Source organism: Schistocerca cancellata, chromosome 5 (assembly GCF_023864275.1).
Source record: "Schistocerca cancellata isolate TAMUIC-IGC-003103 chromosome 5, iqSchCanc2.1, whole genome shotgun sequence".
Taxonomy (NCBI): Eukaryota; Metazoa; Arthropoda; class Insecta; order Orthoptera; family Acrididae; genus Schistocerca; species Schistocerca cancellata.
This window is the reverse complement of record NC_064630.1, coordinates 439,727,172-439,750,445: the sequence shown is the minus strand read 5'-3', so window position 1 is coordinate 439,750,445 and position 23,274 is coordinate 439,727,172. Positions and strand designations below refer to the sequence as shown.

Below are 23,274 nucleotides of genomic sequence, written 5' to 3'. Positions count from 1 at the left end.
TCGCCACCTCCCTGGTAGTCCGAGGAGAGGCAAGGACAGTACTGTATTCCCCCACCAGGAGCAGTGTGGGCCTCCTACTACCAAATAGCTTGCGAGCAGCCGAGGTGGACACTTTCTCTTTGACCTGAATCTCCTGTATACAGCGTTCTTCCTTGTAGATGGGACAGTCGCGGGAGGACGCTGCATGGTCACCCTGACAGTTCACACAACGAGGAGACGGAGGTGGACAGTCACCCTCATGGGCATCCCTGCCACAAGTGACACATTTAGCCGCATTGGAACAAGACTGGCGAGTGTGATTAAAACGCTGACACTGGTAGCAGCGCGTAGGTGTCGGGACATAGGGGCGAACAGAAATAACCTCGTAGCCAGGTTTGATGCGCGACAGCAGCTGAACACTATCAAAGGTCAAGAAAAGTGTCCAGGTCGGTACAAGGTCATTGTTGACCTTTTTCATGACCCTATGGAGAGCCGTCACGCCTTGCTCAGCGAGGAAAGACTGAATCTCCTTGTCAGTCAATCCGTCGAGTGATCTAATATATACCACACCATGAGATGAATTCAAAGTGCGGTGAACCTCCACCCGGACAGGGAATGTGTACAGGAGTGTGGCCCAAAGCAGTTTTTGTGCCTGAAAGGCGCTCTCAGTTTCTAGTAACAAGGTACCGTTACGCAACCTGGTACAAGACTTGACAGATCCGGCTATGGCATCTACGCCCTTTTGGATAATGAAAGGGTTGACAGAGGAAAAATCCTTTCCGTTCTCAGATCGAGAAACTACAAGGAACTGTGGGGCAGGCGGTAGTACTTTTGTCACTGGTGGTTGGTCAAGTTTCCGTTTTTGGCAGAAGTTGAGAGAGAAGAAGATGAGAAATCCACTGCGGAGGAATCCCCCATGATTGCCAGCGTCTCCGACGGCGCACTCCTTCCTTGTGGGTACCCCCTCAGAGGGCACTCCCGCCTTAGGTGAATGTTTACACCTCAGGTCACACCACCTGAGAAACGGACGGAGGGACTAATCGGCATGGTCGGAAGGTGTCAGCTCGGGCAATCACCCCTCCCTGGGCCTGGCCTTTACCAGGGGGTACGTGCGTGCCTTACTTGTCTACCCAGGGCGGGGAATTACGCGTTACCCCATCACCGGCTACGCGTGCGAACGCATGTGTCGGCCTTCAGGCATGCACAGGGAGGAAGGAAGAAGAGGGGAGAGAGGGAGAGAAAGGACAGACTGTCTCAAATGCTGAGGCAGAGACCAGAGAAAGCGAGGAGAAGAAGGCGAGGAGAAGAAGGCGAGGAGAAGAAGGCGAGGAGAAGAAGGCGAGGAGAAGAAGGCAAGGAGAAGGAGGCAAGGAGAAGGAGGCACGGAGAAGGAGGCAAGGAGGAGGAGGCAAGGGAAAGAGTAAGTAAGACAGTGAGATGGAGAAGAACAAAGAAAGGAACCAACGAAGGGAAGGAAGAAACCAGAAGAAGTGAAAAACCAAAATGACCGAAAATATAAGTCGTGGAACCGTCCGTCTCCGGACGCAGGCGCTAACTACCCCCTTGAGGGGGAGGGACTCCTGTTAGTCGCCTCTTACGACCGGCAGGAATACCTCGGGCCTATTCTAACCCCCGGGCCTGCAGGGGGCACACTGCCCTCTTGACACTCAAATGCATTTCATTTAGCATCTCCCTATCTATAACCCCATGCTTTGTTAACACCTATTATGCAGTAGTCTCTGTTTCATTGTAAGTTTGTTAACAGTGATAGTATACTATGAAGGGATCCATCTCATCATGATTTGTTGTACTAAGTACATATCTATGAAGCACATGGTCAACTATTCCTTTAAACATGAGCCACAGTTTTTCTACATCCTCTTCTGCAGAGCTACAACACTACTACCTCTTTATCTGGTTTGCTCAAAATATAAACCCTTCTCATTTTAGTTGCCCCTTTTACTTATGTAATCATCGTTGCTACATCTGCCTCATGGTCACTGAAACTAGTTTCTATGAGGGCATCCTCACAGAGGTCAGGTCTACTTATTGCTACTACAAGGGGTAGCCAAATGAAAATGAGACAGACAGGAAAAAGTAATTAAACTGTATAACTTTCAAGTACATTTATTCCACTATGAGACAACACATCGAAGCCTTCATGAAGGAAAATGTTTGCAGTTGCCGAAGGAACCATGATTGTACCCAGATGTGAACCTCTTTGATCAAAGCAAATTGACAGCCATGAAAGTCTTTCTTGAGGGCTTCAAAAATATGGAAATCACATGGTGAGAGATAGGGACTGCTTGCTCATGTGTTGCCAAAATTGTTTTGACTACACTGAAAAAGTTTCGCTGGGAAGCCCTTACACATTCTCCATACTGTTCCAATCTCTCCCCATGTGATTCTATATTTTTGGAGTCTAACTTGATTTGGATGAAGAGGTGCATGCTTGGGTACAATCATGTTTCCATAGGAAACTGCAAACATTTTCCCATGAAAGCACTGACTGTACTGTCACATAATAGGCTAAATGTAATAACAGTTATGGTGATTACTTTTGAAGTAATACATAGTTTACTCAGTATTTTCCATCTGTCTCATTTTCATTTGACTGATTTGGATTCAATATATTTCCATGACGAGTGGACTTCTGAACAATCCATTCTACGCAGTTATCTGAAAACACATATAGTAATGTTTCATGGGATGTTTTGCCACACCCACCACTTACAAAACTAATTTTCCCAATTGATTGGTGGATGATTAAGACTCCTCCAATGAGAGTATGACTGGAAACTTATGTGTCGGTGAACTTTAGTTTTTACTATAGTTTGTGGTTACATCTGGAGGCGAATCTTTGGTCCATAGAAGGATCTAATCTGTTTATGCCCCCCCCCCCCCCCTCGATACTAAGTCTTGTCCGGACATTAATTTCCATCTGGAGGAGAGGAAGTTGGAAGTCCAGACTCTCTTGACTATCTGACATGCCTGTTCTCCATGACAAACCCAAATAACTGGAAGAAGAGTTACTGAAATTAGTGGAGGATATATAGAAAACTCAACGAGCGAGCGAGCTAGAGAGAGAGAGAGAGAGAGAGAGAGAGAGAGAGAGAGAGAGAGAGTTTACTCAACATTTTCTTACCCCTGTCAAAGCGCAGAGCTCCTGCAAAAGTGAGTGCTGTTATTTCTCCAAGGCTGAAACCAGCTGTTGCAACACAACTTTCAACAGCCTGTGGTCGTTCTTCATGTAGACGCTCAACAGCTGCAAGGGAACAAGTGAAAATAGCTGGCTGACAATGAATTGTACGATTTAGTTCTTCTTTGGGTCCTTCTAGGCAGAGCTTCAAAATGTCATAACCTAGAACTTCATTAGCTGCTTCAAAAACATCACGTGCAGATGGGAACCTGTAAGAAATATACACACTATCACATTCACCTATAATTTACACTTCATATGTTCATATTAACTTATACAGTAGTTGTAATTATTCATCCTGCTGTTAGATAAATAACTGTGCCATATGAATTGCATAACTTTTTTTATATTAAATTCCACACAAAATAGAGTAAGTGCTAAAACTGTGAGAACAATAATAGGAAATTCAGAGTGAGGTGGAAGCTAATGTGAAAAGAAAATCTGCATATGTGTAATAGGAGCACTGGAAAGACACAGACACAAAAAATGATGACATAATAACGTCAAACAACTGAGGATGGTCATTCAAGAATCATAATGCATCATATAGTTCAAACATCCTGCTACCACAATTTTTTGTACCACTGGGGGTCATATAGACACACGATATATTGGTAGTATTTTAATGAACTAATAGAAAAACATGCATTAAAATTGTTAAAAGTAACAGCCATCATTCTATTCTCGTAAATATTACATTCAAGAAACAAACAGAAATTGAGATTGGGCGTGGGGAGCAGACCCATGAATAAATTCTATCCTGTTGTAAATATAGAACTGAACAGAACATCATTGGTTACAATTGGTTCAGAGGGCAAAAGTCACATATTTTGAAAATAATTGCTTTCAAAACAAGAGATATAATTTTCCTACATGCTTATGGGGTACTAGGAAGAGTGTGACAACAGCTGATGGAAGAAATCCTAACAATGGTACAAAAATACATGGGAAATAATATTTTCATTGTTGCAGGTGTTTTGGGTAACATCTGTCCAATGTAACGTTCATAATTCTATTTTCATAAAGGTCACATTCAGGCTACAAAATAAACCACTGTGGACAAGACTGAGTTCAATTAATTAATAACTTTGTGGTGTATGTATCAGGCGGCAACATACATGAAGATTTTAGTGTTAAATGACAAATTTGTGGTTGCAAGGTTAGATTACGAACAACAGATCATAAAATTACCTGAAAACAAGAAATTCTTCCAGGATGAACTTTCACTCTGCAGCGGAGTGTGTGCTGATTTGAAACTGACTGGTACATTAAAACACTGAGAGCCGAATAGGGACTTTTTGTCTTTTTTGGACAAGTGTTCTACTGACTGAGCTACCCAAGCACGACTTACAGCTTGCCCTCACAGCTTTACTTCTGCCAGTACCTTCAGCCTTACCTTCCACACTAATGAGGAGTTCTCTTTATTTTGCAGGACTAGCACATCAGATTTTGAGTTGTTCTTGGATAGTCCAATCAGTAGAGTACTTGCCCACAAAAGCAAACATTCCAGATTCGAGTCATGCTCTGGTATACAGTTTTAATCTATCAGGAGTTGCACATGAAACTCTGGGTCTTATGAAAGTATTTGTCTGGAGATTCCCTTCTGTGAACATATCTGTGTAGAAAGCACATTCATGCTGAGGAGCTATCACTGGAATAAACATGTGTCCACTTCTCACTCAACAATGACTGCAAGGGCAAGTGGACAGATGAAAATATCAAAGGCCAAAAACATTAGTAAAACTGTGTCATAGTCTCTCTTCAGAAGTAATCATAAAATATAGCAGACTAACATTTGCTAGTTTTCAGAACAACCCCCCCCCCCCCCCCCCCCCACACACACACACACACCATGGATTAAGGAGGGGTGGGAGCTGTATTGGGTGAGGTGGATAGAGGAAGAAAGACGCAGAAAACAGGAAGGGAGGTTGGGGATGGGTAGCTATGGGCTCAGAGGGAGGCAGTACGCGTGCTGGCTAGGAATGTGGGAGGGAGTGACAGGTGTATGGGCTAAGCTTGTGATACATGGGTGCTGGAACTGGTTAGGTGCAGCACACAAAGAAGATTGTGTGCAGGCATGGGTTGCAAAGGGGTGACAGAACAGAGGAAGGTGAAATTTTTGGGTAGAAAGTGTGGGAACAGTGTGTTAGCAACTATTAAGGGCAGAATTACGGAAGCAAAGGATGTGTAGCAAGAATAAATCCTATTCACGTAGTTCAGAAGAGCTGGTGCTGGAGGGAGGGATCCAGATGGTCTGGATAGTGAAGCAGTCATTGAACTCGAGCATGTTGTGCTCTGCAGCATGTTACAACACTGTGTGGACAACTTTGTTCTTGGTCACAGTTTGGTATGGCCATTCAGTCTAGTGGACAACTGGTTCATTCTTTTGCCAACATAAAAAGGTGTGCAGTAATTGTAGCAAATTTGGTACATGACATGGCTGCTTTCACATATGGCTCTCATTCTGATTGATAAGATAAGCCTGTGACAGGACAGGAGTAGGAAGTGCTGGGTGGGTGGAACAGACAGGTCTTGCACGAGGATTAATTCCTGTGGCAAGGGGCTGGGTGTGGGAGAGGCATAGGATGGATTAGAATGTTGTGCAAGTTGTGCGGGTGATGGAATGCCACTTTAGGAGGGGTGGGAAGAATCTTGCCTAGCATGTTCCACATTTCCGGGCATGATTATAGGTAGTCAGAGCACTGTTAAAGGATGTGTATTTTTTGTGTGAATTTGTACTCCAGCTCATCAAAGGATTCCATTACCAAGTTTTCTTTCTCTTTTGTGTATGACAAAATTTCTGCTATTTAGTGAGTGGTCTCCTTAGCTCCCAAATTATGTAAATTCTGCCACAAGTTTTCTTACTATATGAAGAACAACATTTAACACCCCACTAATGATGAAGTGATTAGGAACAAACAAAGTGTGATTAGACAAGACATGTGTAAGGAAACTGATCGTGTCCATTTCATACTAACCACCTCAGCATTTACTTTATTTCTTTATGGAAACCACATGAAAACCTAAATCTGGATGCATTATTAGAACCACCATCCTCCTGAATGTGAATCCACTGTCTTATCTACTGTCCCACATTCCTCAGTCACAAAATAATGCTCTCAAAATGTCATTCTTTAGGGAAACTGTTTTTGGATTCCAAACACACATGATGTGAATTAAAAGCCCAAAGGGTAATAGTCAACAAATTCTTTAATTATACCTATGAGAATCATGAGGTAGGAAATCATCAGAGCACATAATGATTTTGGATAATGTACAGATGGCAAAAAGACACTGCTTGTGAGCTGGTAGAAAAGTCATTAAGTAACAAATGGTCGTAGCACCTCCAGCACTGCCATCCAACTAGTACTTCTTACTGCAGGGGAATGCTTTCCTAGCTCAGGAGCCACACAAATTTAAAGTCTCTTGTAGACACAGGCAGCAATAACTGTGTTTCTTGTGATGAGAATATTCTCTCTTTTAGGCCTGTCCTGAAGCCAGCTGTGTTATATCAGCTGTTTATTAGTGATTTCTTGGGGTGAGAATATTATCTATTCTACACTTATGAATATGTCCTGAAGCCAACTGCATTTCTCTGTGTTATAGAAGCCATTTATTATTGCAGATTTTTTTTCTTAGTTTCTCGCTACTGTAGTGACATGCTCCAGATATTATAGGGAGAGTGAGTGGGCATATGTGTTGTTCAATACAGACATCAACATCCACAACTTTGTCTTTGCCACTGGGTTTTGTGTTCAGGGGTACACTAGGATGTAGGATACCATTTGACCCATGACGTGTTATGTATCATCATCAAGCTGTGATGCGTCTCTTTTGGAATGGAAGTGAAATATTGTTGTAGAGGGCATGGTGTATGAATACATGGCATGCTCTAGTGGTTTAATCATGTGGTGGCGATGTGTTTGGGAGAAATGTTATTGTGTCATTTCGTGTGCTATAGTTGTCATGATGTTGAGTTATGAAATTACGTGATGCCACAATAGAATATGTTGTGCAGAATGTTGTCATATAAAACAGAATATATGTTTGAAATGTAAACTGTACTCTTAGGTGCCTGTGTAACAACTGAGTAAGTGGATTAATGTGCAGGCCAGGGTGGCCGAGCGGTTCTAGGCGCTACAGTCTGGAACCGTGCGACCGCTACAGTCGACGCAGGTTTGAATCCTGCCTCGGGCATGGATGTGTGTGATGTCCTTAGGCTAGTTAGGTTTATGTAGTTCTAAGTTTTAGGGACTGATGACCTCAGAAGTTAAGTCCCATAGCGCTCAGAGCCATTTGAACCATTTGGATTAATGTTTTTAATTGAATCATGGAAGGAGGTGGGTAGATCAATGTTTATTAATATATCAAGCATGTTACACTATTATTAATAAACATTCATTCACCTACCTTCTCCCACGATTTAATTACAAAAAATTGATCCACTCTTTATTACAGTTTTATTTCAGTTGAAAAACTGGAAACAAAGGGAATAAATAATAGCTTCAAAATTGGTGTTGATTCCGACCTAAAAGATAAAATAATGTACAACAGTATATGGCTGAAGAACATTGTGATAAAATATTTTTTATTCCAGACGATGCCCAGTGCACCAGCGCGATAAACTCCCAAGACCAAGAACATTCCAGTGAAAAAGGAAATGATATCATTGAAGAAAATGCTGTCTTAATTACAGCGAGTGTAAATGTGCAGTGCCTCAGAACAAAACTTGATACATTATCACTGTTTGTTGACGAAGTGAGACCTGGTGTATTATGTATACGTGAACACTGGCTAGCCCAACTAGAAACAGAATACTACAGAAACATTGAATATTTAGAAATGGTGAATGCATGGTGTAGAGAAACTACTATCCATGGTGGTGTGGCTGTGTATGTAAATAGTAAACTCTGTGTCAATAAAACTGACTTAAGTAAATTTTGCATAGATCTAGACCTGGAATTAGCTGCTTTGGGACTGTCAGATGCCAACTTAATTGTTGTTTCTGTGTATCGTTCCTCAGATGGAAATTTTGAAAATTTCCTCAACCAGTTGGAAAGCTGTCTGTGTCACCTAGTGCACTTAGGGACAAAAATTGCTTTATGTCGAGAAGGTAATGATAAAGAAAGAGCTTTCATGAAATTAGTAAGCAGCTATGGGCTATTCGCAGGAAACTCTCTACCAACAAGAGGAGCTATTTGTCTTGACACAATTGTGACAAACCTAAATAGTTGGGACTACAAAGTAAGTGTGGTGGACCCTATACTAGCAGATCACTATGCAGTAATCATGAAGTTATGGACAAACTCGGTAAGTACACAACAAATTCCCAGCTGGCATTCAAATTATGTATTCAGAAATAGAGTTATTCCAAAGAAAAACTTAGATGATTACAAAACTACAGTGTCTTCTATAGATTGGCACCAAATAATTGATGAACTGCCACCAAAATCTGCATTCAATCACATGTTTCAGACCCTTAAAGTGAAATCTGATAAACATTTTTCATTTAAACCCAAGAGATATTCAAATGCTAAATCAAAATGTAGACGAAAAACTAACAAAGTAAAGAGGTGGTATACTCCTAGACTAGCCAAAATCAAGTGTATTGTCCAAATACTAAATGACAAGGTCAAAGCTGCTAAAGATATAGATATTAAGGGTAGACTGTACTCTAGTTATTTACAGACCAAAAGGATCTACAGAAAGGAAGTAGAAAAAGCAAAGAAGGAAAACAATGCCAGATTTATTGAAGAAGCTCACAATCCTTGTGAAGCAGCATGGGATCTGGTTAATGAGCACAGGAAAAAGCTTGCTCTAATTCTTGCAGTCCAGATGAGTTTAATGACTATTTTATAAAAATTGTGGAAAACACAGTAGATGAAATTCCTGACTCTGGAATAGATCCTGCAGCTGCTGTGAAATTTGAGAATAAATGTGGAAGAGTGTGTATCCAAAAGAAGAAATAAAAATTGTACAAAGCTACAAATCTTCAGAGAGCCTTGATATTTACGTCATGTCTTGTACTGTTCTATGTTAAAAGCTATACTCAGTGAAATTGCACAGCCATTAACAGTAGTAATAAATAAAAGCCTCCATGCAGAGGAATTTCCAGACTTTCTGAAAGTAGCATGCACAGTGCCTGTTTACAAAAAAGGCAGTCCACAAGAAGAGTCAAGCTGCAGGCCCATATCTATAATATCAGTACTAGTGAAGGTGATGGAGTCGATAATGAAAGGACAACTATTAAGTTACTTTGAAGGAAATAGTCTCTTTTATGATGAGCAGCATGGCTTTCGGAAGGGCAAGTCAATAACAACAGCTGTACTTGATTTAGTTACAAACATAAGTCAGGGTTTTGAAGACAAAGAGTCTACAGCACTAGTACTATGTGACCTTAGTACGGCATTTGACTGCATCCCACATAAGGCCCTGCTCAGAAAGCTAAAAACATATGGTATAAGGGGATCTGTCCTGCAAACTCTTGAATCCTACCTGAGAAACAGACAACAGATTTTCTCCATGCAAGGAGCTGATTCAGGTGAGAAGCAGCTACAGCATGGTGTGCCACAGGGATCGGTAATAGAGGCCCTGCTGTTCCCTATCTTTGTAAATGACATAGGCTCCAATGGGCACACCTTGCAGTTTGCGGATGATACACCTTGTTCTCAAAAGGAGAGAATTTTGTACAGGCAGTCTAACAAGCAGAAGTCTTGTTCAATGAAGCTAAGGACTGGTTTGTCATGAACAAAATGAAAATTAATTAAGAAAAAACTCAGAGGATGATATGCAGCCTCAGCAATACTGGAGCACCGGGTAACACAGCAGATGTTAAAGTTCTGGGCTTTCTCAGTGATACCAAATTAACCTGGCAACGGCACACCAAACATGTATGTTCCAAACTTTCAAGGGTCCTGTACCTCTTGAGGAAACTGAAAAGTATAGTACCAGAACAGTACCTGCTAACTGTGTACTATGCAATGTTCCACAGCCACATCAGTTGTTTTGGGGCCACTCTGCAGGCTGCAAGAATGTGCTTTTACTGCAAAAGAAAGCAATGAGGATCATTACTTCAAGCAAACTAACAGACCACTGTAAACCAATTTTCACCAGGTTAGGAGTTCTGACTGTTTACAGCCAGTATATATTGAACTGCCTCTTCCACATAAATAGAAACCATGACACCTTCAGAAAGAGAAATGAAGTTCACAAATACAGCAATCGCAACAAAGACAGTATCGACATGCCAAGGTGTCGATTAGCAAAGACACAAAACAGATTCCCAATGGTGGCCCTAAAATTGTTTAGTGCTCTACCTGATGGCATTGAACAGTCTTTACCATGGAAGCAGTTTAAAACTACTATTTTGTGTAAACTAAAAGAGCAACCCCTCTACAAAATTGAAGAATTCTTCTCTATTAATAGCACAGTGTGTACTTGAGCTGCAGCTCAATTCCATGACTCCAACAGCAACCATTATATTTAATTTCATTATATACTTGTATCTATTTTATTGTTGTGATCTAATTTATAACTTAAATATGTCTTGCGGTATTAAATTACTATCATAGTAGAGCTGTATTCATGTATTTTGACAATGTTGTATATTGACACTGTCTGTCCAGCTGTGGCTGGTGAATGACATAGAATTGGTAATAAAGGTAATATTTTCTTACGGGTTCTGCTGTCTTGTCCTAGGTGACTCAACATTCATATGTTTACTTCCCATAATTCACCACACATTCAGTTACCAACTGCAACACACAACAGAGAAGCTGCCAACATCATAAGTGCACTTTTACTCTAGGTTTGAACTATATAAGTGAACTGTTGGTTGGGATATCGGCTTCTGCAGTTGTGGGTGGGGTTTATTGGTATCTTGGTCTAGAGTTGAGCTATATAAGTGAACTGGCAATTGGCGTACCAGATTTTGTAGTTGTGGGGGAGGGTGGTGGTGGTGATAGGGGTGGTTATGGTATCCTGGTCTAGGGTTGAGGTGTATAGGTGAACTGGAGACTGGGATACCGGCTTTTGCAGTTGTGGGGCGATTTATTGATATCAGGTGAATTGGAGATTGGGAAACCGCCTTTTGTAGTTGTGAGGGTATATTGGTTTATAGTTGAGCTATATAAAACTGGATAATGGGGTACTGGTTTTTGTAGTTTGGGCGGGGTGGGGTGGGGGTGGGAGGTGTTAGTGGTAACCTGGTCTAGTGTACAGCTAGAGATTTGGATACTGTGATCTTGTGTTGTGTCTTGTGTGGTTTTGTGGAATGTTATTCTTTGGCAGTTTTGAGTGTTCTGTTACTTTCATAGTTGCGCCTTAAAAAAGGTTGTTTTTATTCTTCAGGTTTTAGTTTGTCCCCGCCCAAAACCTCATTTTTCCCCGCAGTTGTACTGCTAATTTCAGTGGGTTCAATCAATATATGGCTGACACGCTATTCGTATTTTTATGGGTGTTATCATCAATGTTTTGGTTGCCATGTCGGATATGCTCAAAATAGAAGTTTTCGGAATAGTGATGATATCATCAGTCAAAGCAGACAGGTGGTATCCCAGTTTCTAGTACCCTGTGTTTAGTTATTTGAAGGATGTACCAAAGGATGTAGTATACAGAGAAGTTGCAGCAGTAGAAAATTGTAGCGAAATGCAGGAAGATCTGCAGCAGATAGGCACTAAGTGCAGGGAGTGGCAACTGACCCTTAACATAGACAAATGTAATGTATTGCGAATACATAGAAAGAAGGATCCTTTATTGTATGATTATATGATAGCGGAACAAACACTGGTAGCAGTTACTTCTGTAAAATATCTGGGAGTATGCGTACAGAACGATTTGAAGTGGAATGATCATATAAAATTAATTGTTGGTCAGGCGGGTACCAGGTTGAGATTCATTGGGAGAGGCCTTAGAAAATGTAGTCCATCAACAAAGGAGGTGGCTTACAAAACACTCGTTCGACCTATGCTTGAGTATTGCTCATCAGTGTGGGATCCGTACCAGATCGGGTTGACGGAGGAGGTAGAGAAGATCCAAAGAAGAGCGGCGCGTTTTGTCACAAGGTTATTTGGTGAGTGTGATAGCGTTACGGAGATGTTCAGCAAACTCAAGTGGCAGACTCTGCAAGAGAGGCGCTCTGCATCGCGGTGTAGCTTGCTCACCAGGTTTCGAGAGGGTGCGTTTCTGAATGAGGTATCGAATATATTGCTTCCCCCTACTTATACCTCCCGAGGAGATCACAAATGTAAAATTAGAGAGATTCGAGCGCGCACGGAGGCTTTCCGACAGTTGTTTTTCCCGCGAACCATATGTGACTGGAACAGAAAAGGGAGGTAATGACAGTGGCACGTAAAGTGCCCTCCGCCACACACCGCTGGGTGGCTTGCGGAGTATAAATGTAGATGTAGAATTACCTTGGAAATTTTGGTAGTTATGCAGAGAGAATGCTTCTACTTGGATGACTGTTTTTCACTCACTATCAGCTGTGATCTCAGTAGAGCTTCCTCACTGGAGATGCAGAGTATTTGTAACTAGTTTTGTGATTTGCATTTGTGCTGGTACTGGTGTTCCACTTTTGGGGCAGCTGCAGCAAAAGGGTAAGCAATTTGCCTCATCACAAAAGAGCTTCTGAATCATCTCCAACTACTGGCCGTTTGTCTTTTTTACAATAATTATTGCAAATTCATGCTCTCAATTATACTACTGCTCGAATAAGTAACAAATTCAATATAGAATGTGGTCTAATCATAGGTTTATGGACTCCCTTGATAATGAGTCCTTTCAAAACAATCATGCATGTAGCTTAAATTTCTACCTCACTGGATCCTAGTTTCTTGTCTACTGTGACAAGCATCCCACCTCCTTTCTCCATTAGCCTATCCTTTCAATAAACACTTAGATTAATCCCAAATATGATGTCTATTTCAAGTTTTAACCATTTTTATGTAGGCCTATTTAGCGTTATTTGAACACCACTGCTTTTCGGGACTGCTTCAAACTCTGAGACTTTGTGTGAATGCTTCCGCAGCTGACCACTAAGATTTTGGTCACTTCATCTCTGGGGGACATTTCTTTGGATGTTCCACTAACACTTTGGGGTATCTTATGGCTATCATCATCTGGTCTGAATGGAGAGTCACCTCTAGTAAAAAAAACAACCTTTGCATGCATTCCGCATATAGCAATCTCATTGGTGGCCTCCAATGTGTGGTGCACTTGCTGGGAACTCCTCTGAACTTTTAATTAAATATGTATGAGTAATCGTGGAACATGACAAGTAAATCCCACCTAGACGGTGGGTAATTAGATCTTAATCTACACAGAGAATTATTTGAAAGCATAGTATATCTGCAAAAGAGAATGTATACAACATTCCTGTTAGTCATTTTCGAGGTCTAGTCACATGCTTTGAAATTTTGCTAAGTGACCTGATGAAGGAGATCAAAAGCATTCATATAAAAAGTTGTATCTCTCCACTTTAGCGCACACAAGAATGTTAGTATGATGATTAGAAGGCATTAAAAGGTAATTACCTTCAGAGTGCAATCCTCTCTTCCATACATGTCATTTTCTCCATCACAATTTTTACATAAAGGCTACAAAAACAAGTGAATGAAATTTGGTGTGCTGGGGAAGGGGAAGAGAGTTTATACAGGTATGGGATAAAAACATTCCCTCTTTGTTCTATTAACTCCACATACATACTGTATATAAAATGAATATATTGCTGGAGAAGGGGAAGAGAGTTTATGCAGGTATGGGATAAAAATATTCCCTCTTTGTTCTATTAACTCCACATACAGACTGTATATAAAATGAATATGTACACTCAAGTAGTGAAGTATTTAATAGAGTGGCATGACTGAATTGACTGGGTGTTCTATCAGTTCTTGGTAGAATAACAGTGTACAGTATGGCAACAGTGTTGTGCATTTTTCATTCACGTGAGTGGTATAAGCTATGATGAGAAATTAACTGTTTATATTTAATAACATTAGCTCAAAAAGAATGCTCAGAAAGTAGCAGCAAGATTGGTTTTCTTGGCTGCCTGAGAAAACAATATCTTGTAATTAAAATTTAAGTACACAGATACCATACTGAGCTGCAACAAATTTTCACACCTGAGTAGTTCTCGGCCCATGCCGACATACTGTGTACCCTGTCCTGGAAACAGAATGATGGATGTCTCACGAGGGTCAATTGCTGGATCACGCTTAAGGGCCTGGTGACGTTCACGACCAACAAATGCCCCTTTTGGATATGGAGATGTCAGCCAGTTCTCATCTTGGTCTGTTGCTGAACTGTTCCCAAGAGCTGCTTCTTCCAGCTGCCTTGTAATGTTTTCTACATCCTCTTCTTTCTCCCCAGTTTTCGATTTACAGCCACGTATGTTTGCGGCTAAAGGACCAAAGCGAACTTCTGCGCAGTGTCTTAACAATGGGGCAAATCTAGCCTGTACATACATTGTTACAGTGATGACTTCTGTTGGCACCAGTTCCTCTCTGTTTACAACAGTACTCGAAAACCAAATTTTCACCGATATGTGTCTTAAATGCAGGTTCTGCCACGGCTGAAACGACAGTCATTTGGCAAAATTTCAATGATTCTAAATGACGGACTTACAGCTGAACATAACTAATTAAATAGAGTATAAAAAATGTGGTAGTTGTACAGTACGGTGCAGTAATGCTGGAAAGACAATAAATAAAAATGGAGTGCGATCAACTGTAAATGATGGCTAATCGGAAAAGTCAAATCCCTGGCAAAGAGCAGAAATTTTTGGTAAAGCGACTGCGAGAGTAAGAACACACGCGTCCCCACACACCTACATTAAATACATATACTCCCGTATCAATTCGTACATAAACTGCATATCAGATTTGCTACAAATGGAATTCGTTAACAATATAAGGAACTCTGCATTCTCATCCCCAAATATATGTTTCCCAATTCTTTTTCCGCGCTCCTTTTCCACTGTTTCAGATGTAATCGTACAACTCATGTGCGTAAACTTTAATGTTTATTTAGTAATACATCAGTACCAACTATCAAGAATATTCAGTGCTGCCTCTCGACGGAGAAATTTGCAATTCCTTCCCTGCAAACTGGAAAACTACTGTAATATTTTTAATGCCAACGTTCATACTACCGCTTCTTCTGAAACCGAATAAATAAATATTTTAACTTCGCAGCTCCTTGGATTGAAAACATTGTGTATTTAACATCGAAATGTAAAGCTGGAAGTGTGACACATTTTTGTGACGGGCTTCCAATGTGTAATCGTAAACTTTTCAGTTTCGTAAAGTAGTAGTCAGGTGTAAACAAAAGAAAGAACAGTGATGTGTATGGATGATGCAGCCGGTAGATACAGAAATTTTGCGTTGTTTACTACTACAAATAGTAGTGATTTAGGACAGAGACATTATTTTGAGGTTCTTATGGAGTTAATACTCACATAAAAGGATGGCGCAGTGCAAAACATACGACAATACTAATGATGAACTGACAGAAGACGGAGATGAAGAAATAGGAGAATTCTATTTTGAGTCTGATGCTGTTGCTCTTAAAGGGAATCAAGATTATATGAACCTTCTCAGGTCCTTGGCAATACTAGAAGCCCAGCGAACGAAGTTAATTAAGGTATGAATTCTCATTAATGATCCAGGGATCATGCAGCAGTGTGTTTTATGTTGTTCAAACTATTTTGAAATCTGACAGTGCTATTGAGATTCATAAATCTTAGCACCGCAGACGTACGTAAAGTTTCATAACCGTGAACCTGAAATAGAACTTCAGAAACTGGCTGTCCACTCCTATCAGAGAAACCGCTGGATCCGTTGAACCAGAAAGATATTACGATAGAGAGGTATGTGATTTTTCGATGTTGCCTGGTAAAACTGTGCATTTCAGCAAGAACAGTGCATGTTAATTTGTCAGGAATGTGTTAGTGCTACGTATCAGGACGCCAATATTAAGATGCTTACTAAAATATGCAGACAGCGTAAAACAATTGCTAATTTTTGTTGCACAACGTCATTTTTGTTTACGTGCACCAAGCCTTTTCCATATTTTAACAGTGCTGTCATTCAGTTAGTACAGTACTTAAGGAAAAACAGGAGTAGCTTTGACATTCTTATGTATTGTGTTGGTTTTTTGTTTCGAAATCTCCATTGTTGGTTTACTGGCTGTACGTTTTGAGGTTTTGAATCTTGCAATTTCGAGTTAACTTCATATTATATCCAACTTTCCATGTTTCCAGCAGCTCCTGTTTAGACTGTTAGTAATTTTATTGCTAAATTTGAGTAATAATATTCCAAAATAGCATGCTGCTATTCTTTTCTCCTATATTGTATAGTAAACTGTGTACTAAGTATCTATCTGTTGTCCCAGCAGTCGATATTCTTCCAACATTTCTTATTGGTTGCCAAGAGCACTCTTTACAGGAAACAGTTGTTCTTTCGATATGGGAGAAACTGCTGATGCGATGATAAATTGAATTTTTCTATGTGATCTGTATTAATGGCACACTACTGTACACCCATGAATATATAGTTCACAGGATACTTAATTTAATTGTAAGGTCTGGCAATAACATCAAGTAGTTGGTTAAATTATAAATGAAACTGGTTTCCTAAGTGGTACCTGTAGTGGTAGTAATGTTTTACATATTTGTTGTTGAGCCATAGTAAACAAAGTTGAACATTGTATCCATAGCCCTGCATGATATTTGTCATTGGATCACAACATAAACATACTGCACAAATAGTCTGTTATTATGTTCTGATTTAAAATGTGGCAAGTTACTAGAGAGGGCATATGTTGATCCATGAAAAGTGACAATTTTGTTATATCTGTAACACTTCTTGTTCCTTGGCGTAATGCCAAATTAGCACAGCTCACATAATCAAACTTTTGCTGTATATAGTGTTATACTAATGTCTATCTGTTTTTTATACATATATTTCAATGTAACTTGTACAAATGTTATGTCTGTAACCAAGGAATGACTCCACTGTGCTTTCTGAAAATCTAGAGTTAAGTGACTAGTTTCAGAATTTTAGCTTAAACTGTGTAGACCACAGTAGCCGAAGTGGTCTGTAATTTATTTTTAAATACTGCTGTCTCATTTCTGTGCTTTTTTTGCTGCAATTATTTATAGACAAAGGATGTTCAGAAAGTAAGTTCCAATCAACTATGAAATGGAAACCACTGTGAAAATCAAAAATGTTTTATTTGCAACAGTTCACTACAATTTCCAGCTACTTATTTGCATAGTCGCTTCTTTGCCTTAGATGTTTGTCATAGCATTGTACTAACTTTCCAGTACCTTTGTCATAGAAGGCAGCTGCCAGTGCTTTCCGCCAATTCTCTTCGCTGGTCTGCAGCTACACACACTGTAGATTTCCCCTCAGTAGAACAGTTTCGCTATACGCAAGTAATGATAACCAGGTAATATCCTGAGTGGATTATGGAATAGTGGGAAGGGCAGCCATGCAGAGGGACAGATATGCTTCCTTCGTGCACTGTCACCACTTAAGCTTCAAACCACACTTCTGCTCTCACTATGTTTAGTGAGCCTTCCATTGTGAAAACAAGTTGTAGGTAGTACCCAAAATTGACTGAAAACTGCTTTATCCCCTAGAACAAACAGCAAGGGAAATGAAACAACTTTCAGTAAAGGCTACCACGTTGCTGCAGAACACAAATTTTTGAGTTGTTAAAGTTGACACTGATAGACCAAAAGCACATGTGGTCAAAAGTCTTCATCCTCTTACTGCTTCAGAACTAGGAAATGCATACTTTCATACAAGCCTTGATTTATTTTGCCTTCTAAGTCTTTACACAAGATATATTTCGTTGGCTGTAGGATCATTCGGCAGTCTGTTGTAAGTGCCAGTTCTCTCAACTTCCTCAGTGGCATTTTTTTAAAACATGTCTTCTTCCTTCCAGTAATTCCCGTTTGAGTTCACTCAGTGTTTCTGTAATACTCATGTGTCGATCAAAACTACCAGTAACATATCTAGCAGCATGCCTCTTGAGCTGCTTCGATCTCCCTTAAATTTGACCTGATGAGGATCCCAAACATTCTAGCAGCACTCAAGAAAGGATCACCCAAGTGTTCTATATGTGGTCTCCTCTGTAGATGACCTACAGCCTTCTAGAATTCTTCCAATAAAACAAAGTCAACCATTCGCCTTCCTCCCGGTGGACCTTAAGTGTTCATTTCACTTCATGTCACTTTTCACTGTTATGCCTAGACATGTAATCAAGGTAGCTGTGTCAAGCAGCACACAACTGTTACTGTAATCAAACATACAGTATTGTTTTCCTACTCATTTGCATTAATTTACATTTTTCCATGTGTAGAGAAAGTCACATAACACCAAACAGAAATTGAGTCCAGGTCATCTTACATCCTCTTACAGTAACTTGAAGATGACCCTGGGGCATAACCGAGCACACTGGACCCACATTTGGGAAGACCTGCATCTGCCATCCAGATGTAGGTTTTCCATGATTTCCCTAAATTGTTTCAGCCAAATGCCAGGATGATTCATTTGAAAGGGCAGGGCCAGTGCCCTTCCCCATTCTAGACACAATTCGAGCTTGTGCTCAGTCTCTAATAACCTCTATGTCGACAGGACATTAAACCCAAACTTACTTCCTTCCTGCCCCATACAAGGCAGCATCTTAAAGTAACAGATGCAGATTGCTGCTCAACCTGTCCATCAGATGGTTTATGCATATAGAGAAAAAGTTCTGGCCTATCACACTTCTCCAGGGCACTCCTGATGGTACCTTTATCTTCAGTGAATATTTACCAACCAGGACAAGTTGAATGGTTCCAGCATTTTACATAAAATGGAAACAGTATATTGTAACTAATTTTGCGAAATGTGGCTTTATTTATGTATTTGGTGTAGGTATGCAGTTTACTTTTTCGAAGTATAAAGACATATTGTTGTCATGTTTACATTTGAGATGTAGTTAGTACGGTAGATATTATTTTTCACAGTGCTGTAGTGTATGGTAAGCAAGCTATCTTTTCATAACTTCAGAAATTGTAAGTCCATTGTGTCACTGTTCACACAGTGTAGGTAAGTCTCTCATCACCAGTAAACTTTTTAGCAAGGTAGTATCAGAAGAGACTGTTTGGAAATTGCAGCAACATGGCTGCGAGTGGATGGACCACTGGAGGTAGCAGTGAAACCATAAACAGGAAAGTTCCAATTGGTGTAGCTACTAGTGAGTTCATGACTGGTATAGGCAGTTCCAAGAACAATGTATTGATTCATAAAAAGCAATAACACATGAATTGGAAACCAACATGATGCACAAGTTGTTATCAGGCAAGCTTAAGTTATCCAAAGAGCAAGTAAAAAGTGAGATAGCGAGACATAGCCCCCTTGCAGGATACTGAATTGTGTATAATGTATAGCTTCATACAATACTGTGACTGTCAGTCTGCTGGGTGTGTGTATCATGCTTGGGAAGAATCATATGATGTTGACTAGGAAACCTGTAGATTCTCTGATTTATTGTGTGAGTCAACGTCTGCATTATACGATACTAAATGAACAAAGGTGCATTTTGAAATGTTCGTAATAATAAATCATTGCTTGCCCTGAGTATTTCATGGCAGCGTGTCTGAATAAAATCTTCTCGATTTTCAAGCCACATTAGTTTGAGTAAAATTCTCAAGATTTTCATGGATGTCTCTGCTGTTGTTGCCAGGAGTTAAAACTGGTGGGGGGCTGGCTTGGTTTTCCGTTTTGTTGGCACGATTGTAACCTCTGGCACCAATCAGAGAGGGCTGAAATGTTAAATGCATGGCAGGTGAGTTGGGCAGTTCATAGCAGCTTCAACCCGACGCAGGTGGACCAGTGCCATGTTTGAAACTGCCGCTCCTGCCGCCCTACAAGCATCAAGCTTTGGTTCCTTTCAATATCCAAAGCCTGCCTCCATGCCCTACTAAGTGTGTACCCCTTGTCTCTGTTAAAATTGTTGCTGTTTTTTCTGATCTCATCCACCTCCTTTTTAATGGAATCCCAATATGTTGAAATATATTGTGAAATGGTGGATGGCACAGCGATGGGATCAGCATGATCTCTCGCAATCGCAAATTTCGTCATGGAGCACTTTGAGGAGCAGGCTCTGAACTCTGCGATATTCTGACTGCTGTCTTGCTTCCTAAGGGACATTGATGAACCTTCCTGAAATGGCCCCATGGTGAAAATGCACTGCATCAGTTTGTTTATAATTTGAACAGTGTCCATCCCAATATTAAATTTACTATCGAGATGGAGAAGGATGACAAGCTGCCATTCTTGAGTAGTTTAGTTGAGTGCATGGCAGAAGGCCGGCTTGGTCGTTCAGTGTACAGGAAACCGAAACACACTGTTCGATACTTGAATGGTGATTATTGTCACCACCCTGTATGCAAGAATGATGCAGTCTGAACATGTTAGTATACAGAGCAACATTTATTTCTGATGACGACCACATACAGTCTGAATGGTAGCGCTTGAGACAAGTGTTCAGAGACAATGGTTATAGCAAGAGAGACATTGGTAATGCTTTCAGATGCCACCGAAGGATGCACTGTGAATTGGCAAAAGAGGCCAAGCCAGTTGTTTTCCTGCCATTCTGTGGAATGATGAGCAACAAGTTAGGAAGTGTGCTGCTGAAGGCATTGCCTGAGACTAATGTTCCGACCCGCTTCCAAGATATGAGACATGCTGCACCCTGTTAAAGATGACGTAGCTCTTTGTGTGCCCAGTGCGTGTGGTGTCCCTTGTGAATGTGGCAGTATCTACACGGTCTACAAAATTAAAGCAACATGTAGCTGTTTCTCCTTCTTGTGTCTAATTCATGGTGTAATCATACACACTGTCAACAGATGTCCATACAGTCGTGTTCTGCTTGGAAGGTTGTGTACCATTCAACAGACAACCATGCCAATGACGACGTCAGGGCACCTGTCAAAAGGGGTAGTGTGTGCCGGGTAGTCCCATATCCCAATCGCTATGTATACAGTCACAGATAGGGCAATATGGCACAATGAAGATGCCTGCCAGTCTCTCTGCAGTGGAGGGCCACAAGGAGAATGGAAGCAAGACAGTCTCAGTTTATGTGGTCCAGTGGCTTAATGTGAATCGTTCTGTTGTTTCTCTGATGTGGCGACAATTTATAGAGACTGAAAAAATATCCTGAAGGCTAAGGCAGGCCGATGACATTCGACATCAGAAAGAGAGGGGTGTTATTTGGCTATAAGGTCACGATGGTACCACCTTAGTACTGCACGGCAACTTGCATTTGACCTTTTTGTATCAAGATAAACAGTGACAGAAGACTTTGACAGAGTGACCTTTATTGTTAGAGACCTGCTGTATGTGTACCTCTGATGTATCTCCACAGAAGGGAACGTCTAGAATGGAGTCGTCAGCATACCACCTGGACATCAAACAGTCTCTTTTCACAGAAGAGTCCTGGTTTGGTCTGGAGAGCGATTCTCCAAGCATTCACTTCCGGAAGGAATGTGGAATACGATTTCGGGACCCAAGCATTGTGGAAAGAGACCGATATTGAGGAGGATCCCTAATGGTGTGAGCAGGGATAATGTGGACCACATGAACTCCTCTTCATGAAATTGTACCAGTGAATCCGTAGGTTTAACTGCTGCCAGGTATTGCAATGAGATCTTGGGACCTCATGTGCGGTTGTTGTGAGGTGGGTACACAACCCAGACTTTTTATTGATGATTATGATACTCGACCTCATAGAGAACGAGTGGTTGATGTTCTGCTCACTCTCCCAATTTGGATCCCATGGAGCATGTCTGGCATGCACTAGGGAGACAGGTTACATCACATCAGCATCCACCAACTGCTCTTCAAGACTTGCAAGCAGGTCTGCAGGAAGGATGGGTGTTATTACATCAACATGAGATTGAGGACATCATTCGCAGCATGCCTCGTCATTGTTGGGTATATATTGCTGCCAGAAGTGATCACACCCCCATACTGAGCACATTAACCAGTTGTTGGAATGTATGTGCAAATCAGTTAAGTTAGAAAAAATGAAGAACATTTTTGCATCAACGTTATGCATAGAGCAGTTATGTTCTTTGTTCTTTACATTATTTCTACTTAACTATCACCTGTTTATACTCTTTTGTGGCAAAATAATTGCAACCTTGCAAAATTTCCATTTCTTGCCTTAATTTTGGGCACCAGTGTGTATAGTTAGACTGCTCTCACAGTTGCAGAGCATTGTACCAAGCACACGTGACATTAAACAAAGGGAGCTTGACAAGTTGGCCATAACTTAGCATTGCCTATGAAACAGGCACAAAATACGGTTTGAATACGCGAGAGTCTTGGTTCTCATGTTAACATATTGGGATTCTACTATAAAGGACCTGGCTGAGGTCGGAACAAACAACAACAATTGTAAAAGAGCCAGGAGTACACACTTAGTAGTGCAACAGGGCGGGTTTTGGATATTGAAAGGAAGCGAAGATGGATGCTTGACATTTGTAGGGAGGCAGGAGCAGCAAATTGAAATGTGGTGCTGGCCTCTGGTGCCATCTGATGTTACTCGATTTCGCAGCAGGTTTGAGCTACTATGAACTGTCCAATTCACTTTTTGCGCACGCGTCATTTTGTCTATTTCTAATTGGTGCCAGAGGATGCAATTGTGCCTATACAAGTGGAAAACCATAACAGCCCCAGTAGTCAGTGGTTTTACTCCTGATGACGATGTCGGAGATAACCATCGAAAGCTCAAGAATTTTATATGAACTGATGCACATTAACAACTGAGAAAATTTTATTCAAATCATTGCTTGGCCAGTAAGGGAATTAGTGAAGCTAACAACTCATCAAATTGATGAAGATTGAGTGCATTGTCCGTTCTGACTACTTTGTTGTGGCACAGGTCCTCGATCGGGGAGATGGGCTATACTGGATGGAGTGGCGGAGAGAAGAAAGTTGGTAGGGGGGGTTGTAGAGAAGTGTGCCTGACAACTTAGAGGAAGCAAGTGCACAGGATAGAAATGTGGCACTGGTGGGGTCACTCTGGTGCAGGCTTGTGTG

The 23,274-nt window shown here is 40.9% G+C and overlaps 2 protein-coding genes across 2 annotated transcripts in view; one reads left to right on the top strand and one right to left on the bottom strand.

Moving 5' to 3' along the window:
- LOC126187854 (probable malonyl-CoA-acyl carrier protein transacylase, mitochondrial) overlaps positions 1-15,212 on the bottom strand; it is a 48,769-nt gene extending 33,557 nt beyond the window's left edge. Inside the window, exons 1-3 of the mRNA XM_049929169.1 lie at positions 15,040-15,212; positions 14,299-14,747; positions 3,125-3,387 (exon numbers count right to left, since the gene is read on the bottom strand). Coding sequence (XP_049785126.1) covers positions 3,125-3,387; positions 14,299-14,642 — 607 coding nt within the window. The 5' untranslated portion in view covers positions 14,643-14,747; positions 15,040-15,212. The remainder of the gene's footprint in view (positions 1-3,124; positions 3,388-14,298; positions 14,748-15,039) is intronic.
- Positions 15,213-15,633: 421 nt separating this feature from the next.
- LOC126188595 (ZZ-type zinc finger-containing protein 3) overlaps positions 15,634-23,274 on the top strand; it is a 64,762-nt gene continuing 57,121 nt past the window's right edge. The window contains exon 1 of the mRNA XM_049930196.1: positions 15,634-15,817. Coding sequence (XP_049786153.1) covers positions 15,641-15,817 — 177 coding nt within the window. The 5' untranslated portion in view covers positions 15,634-15,640. The remainder of the gene's footprint in view (positions 15,818-23,274) is intronic.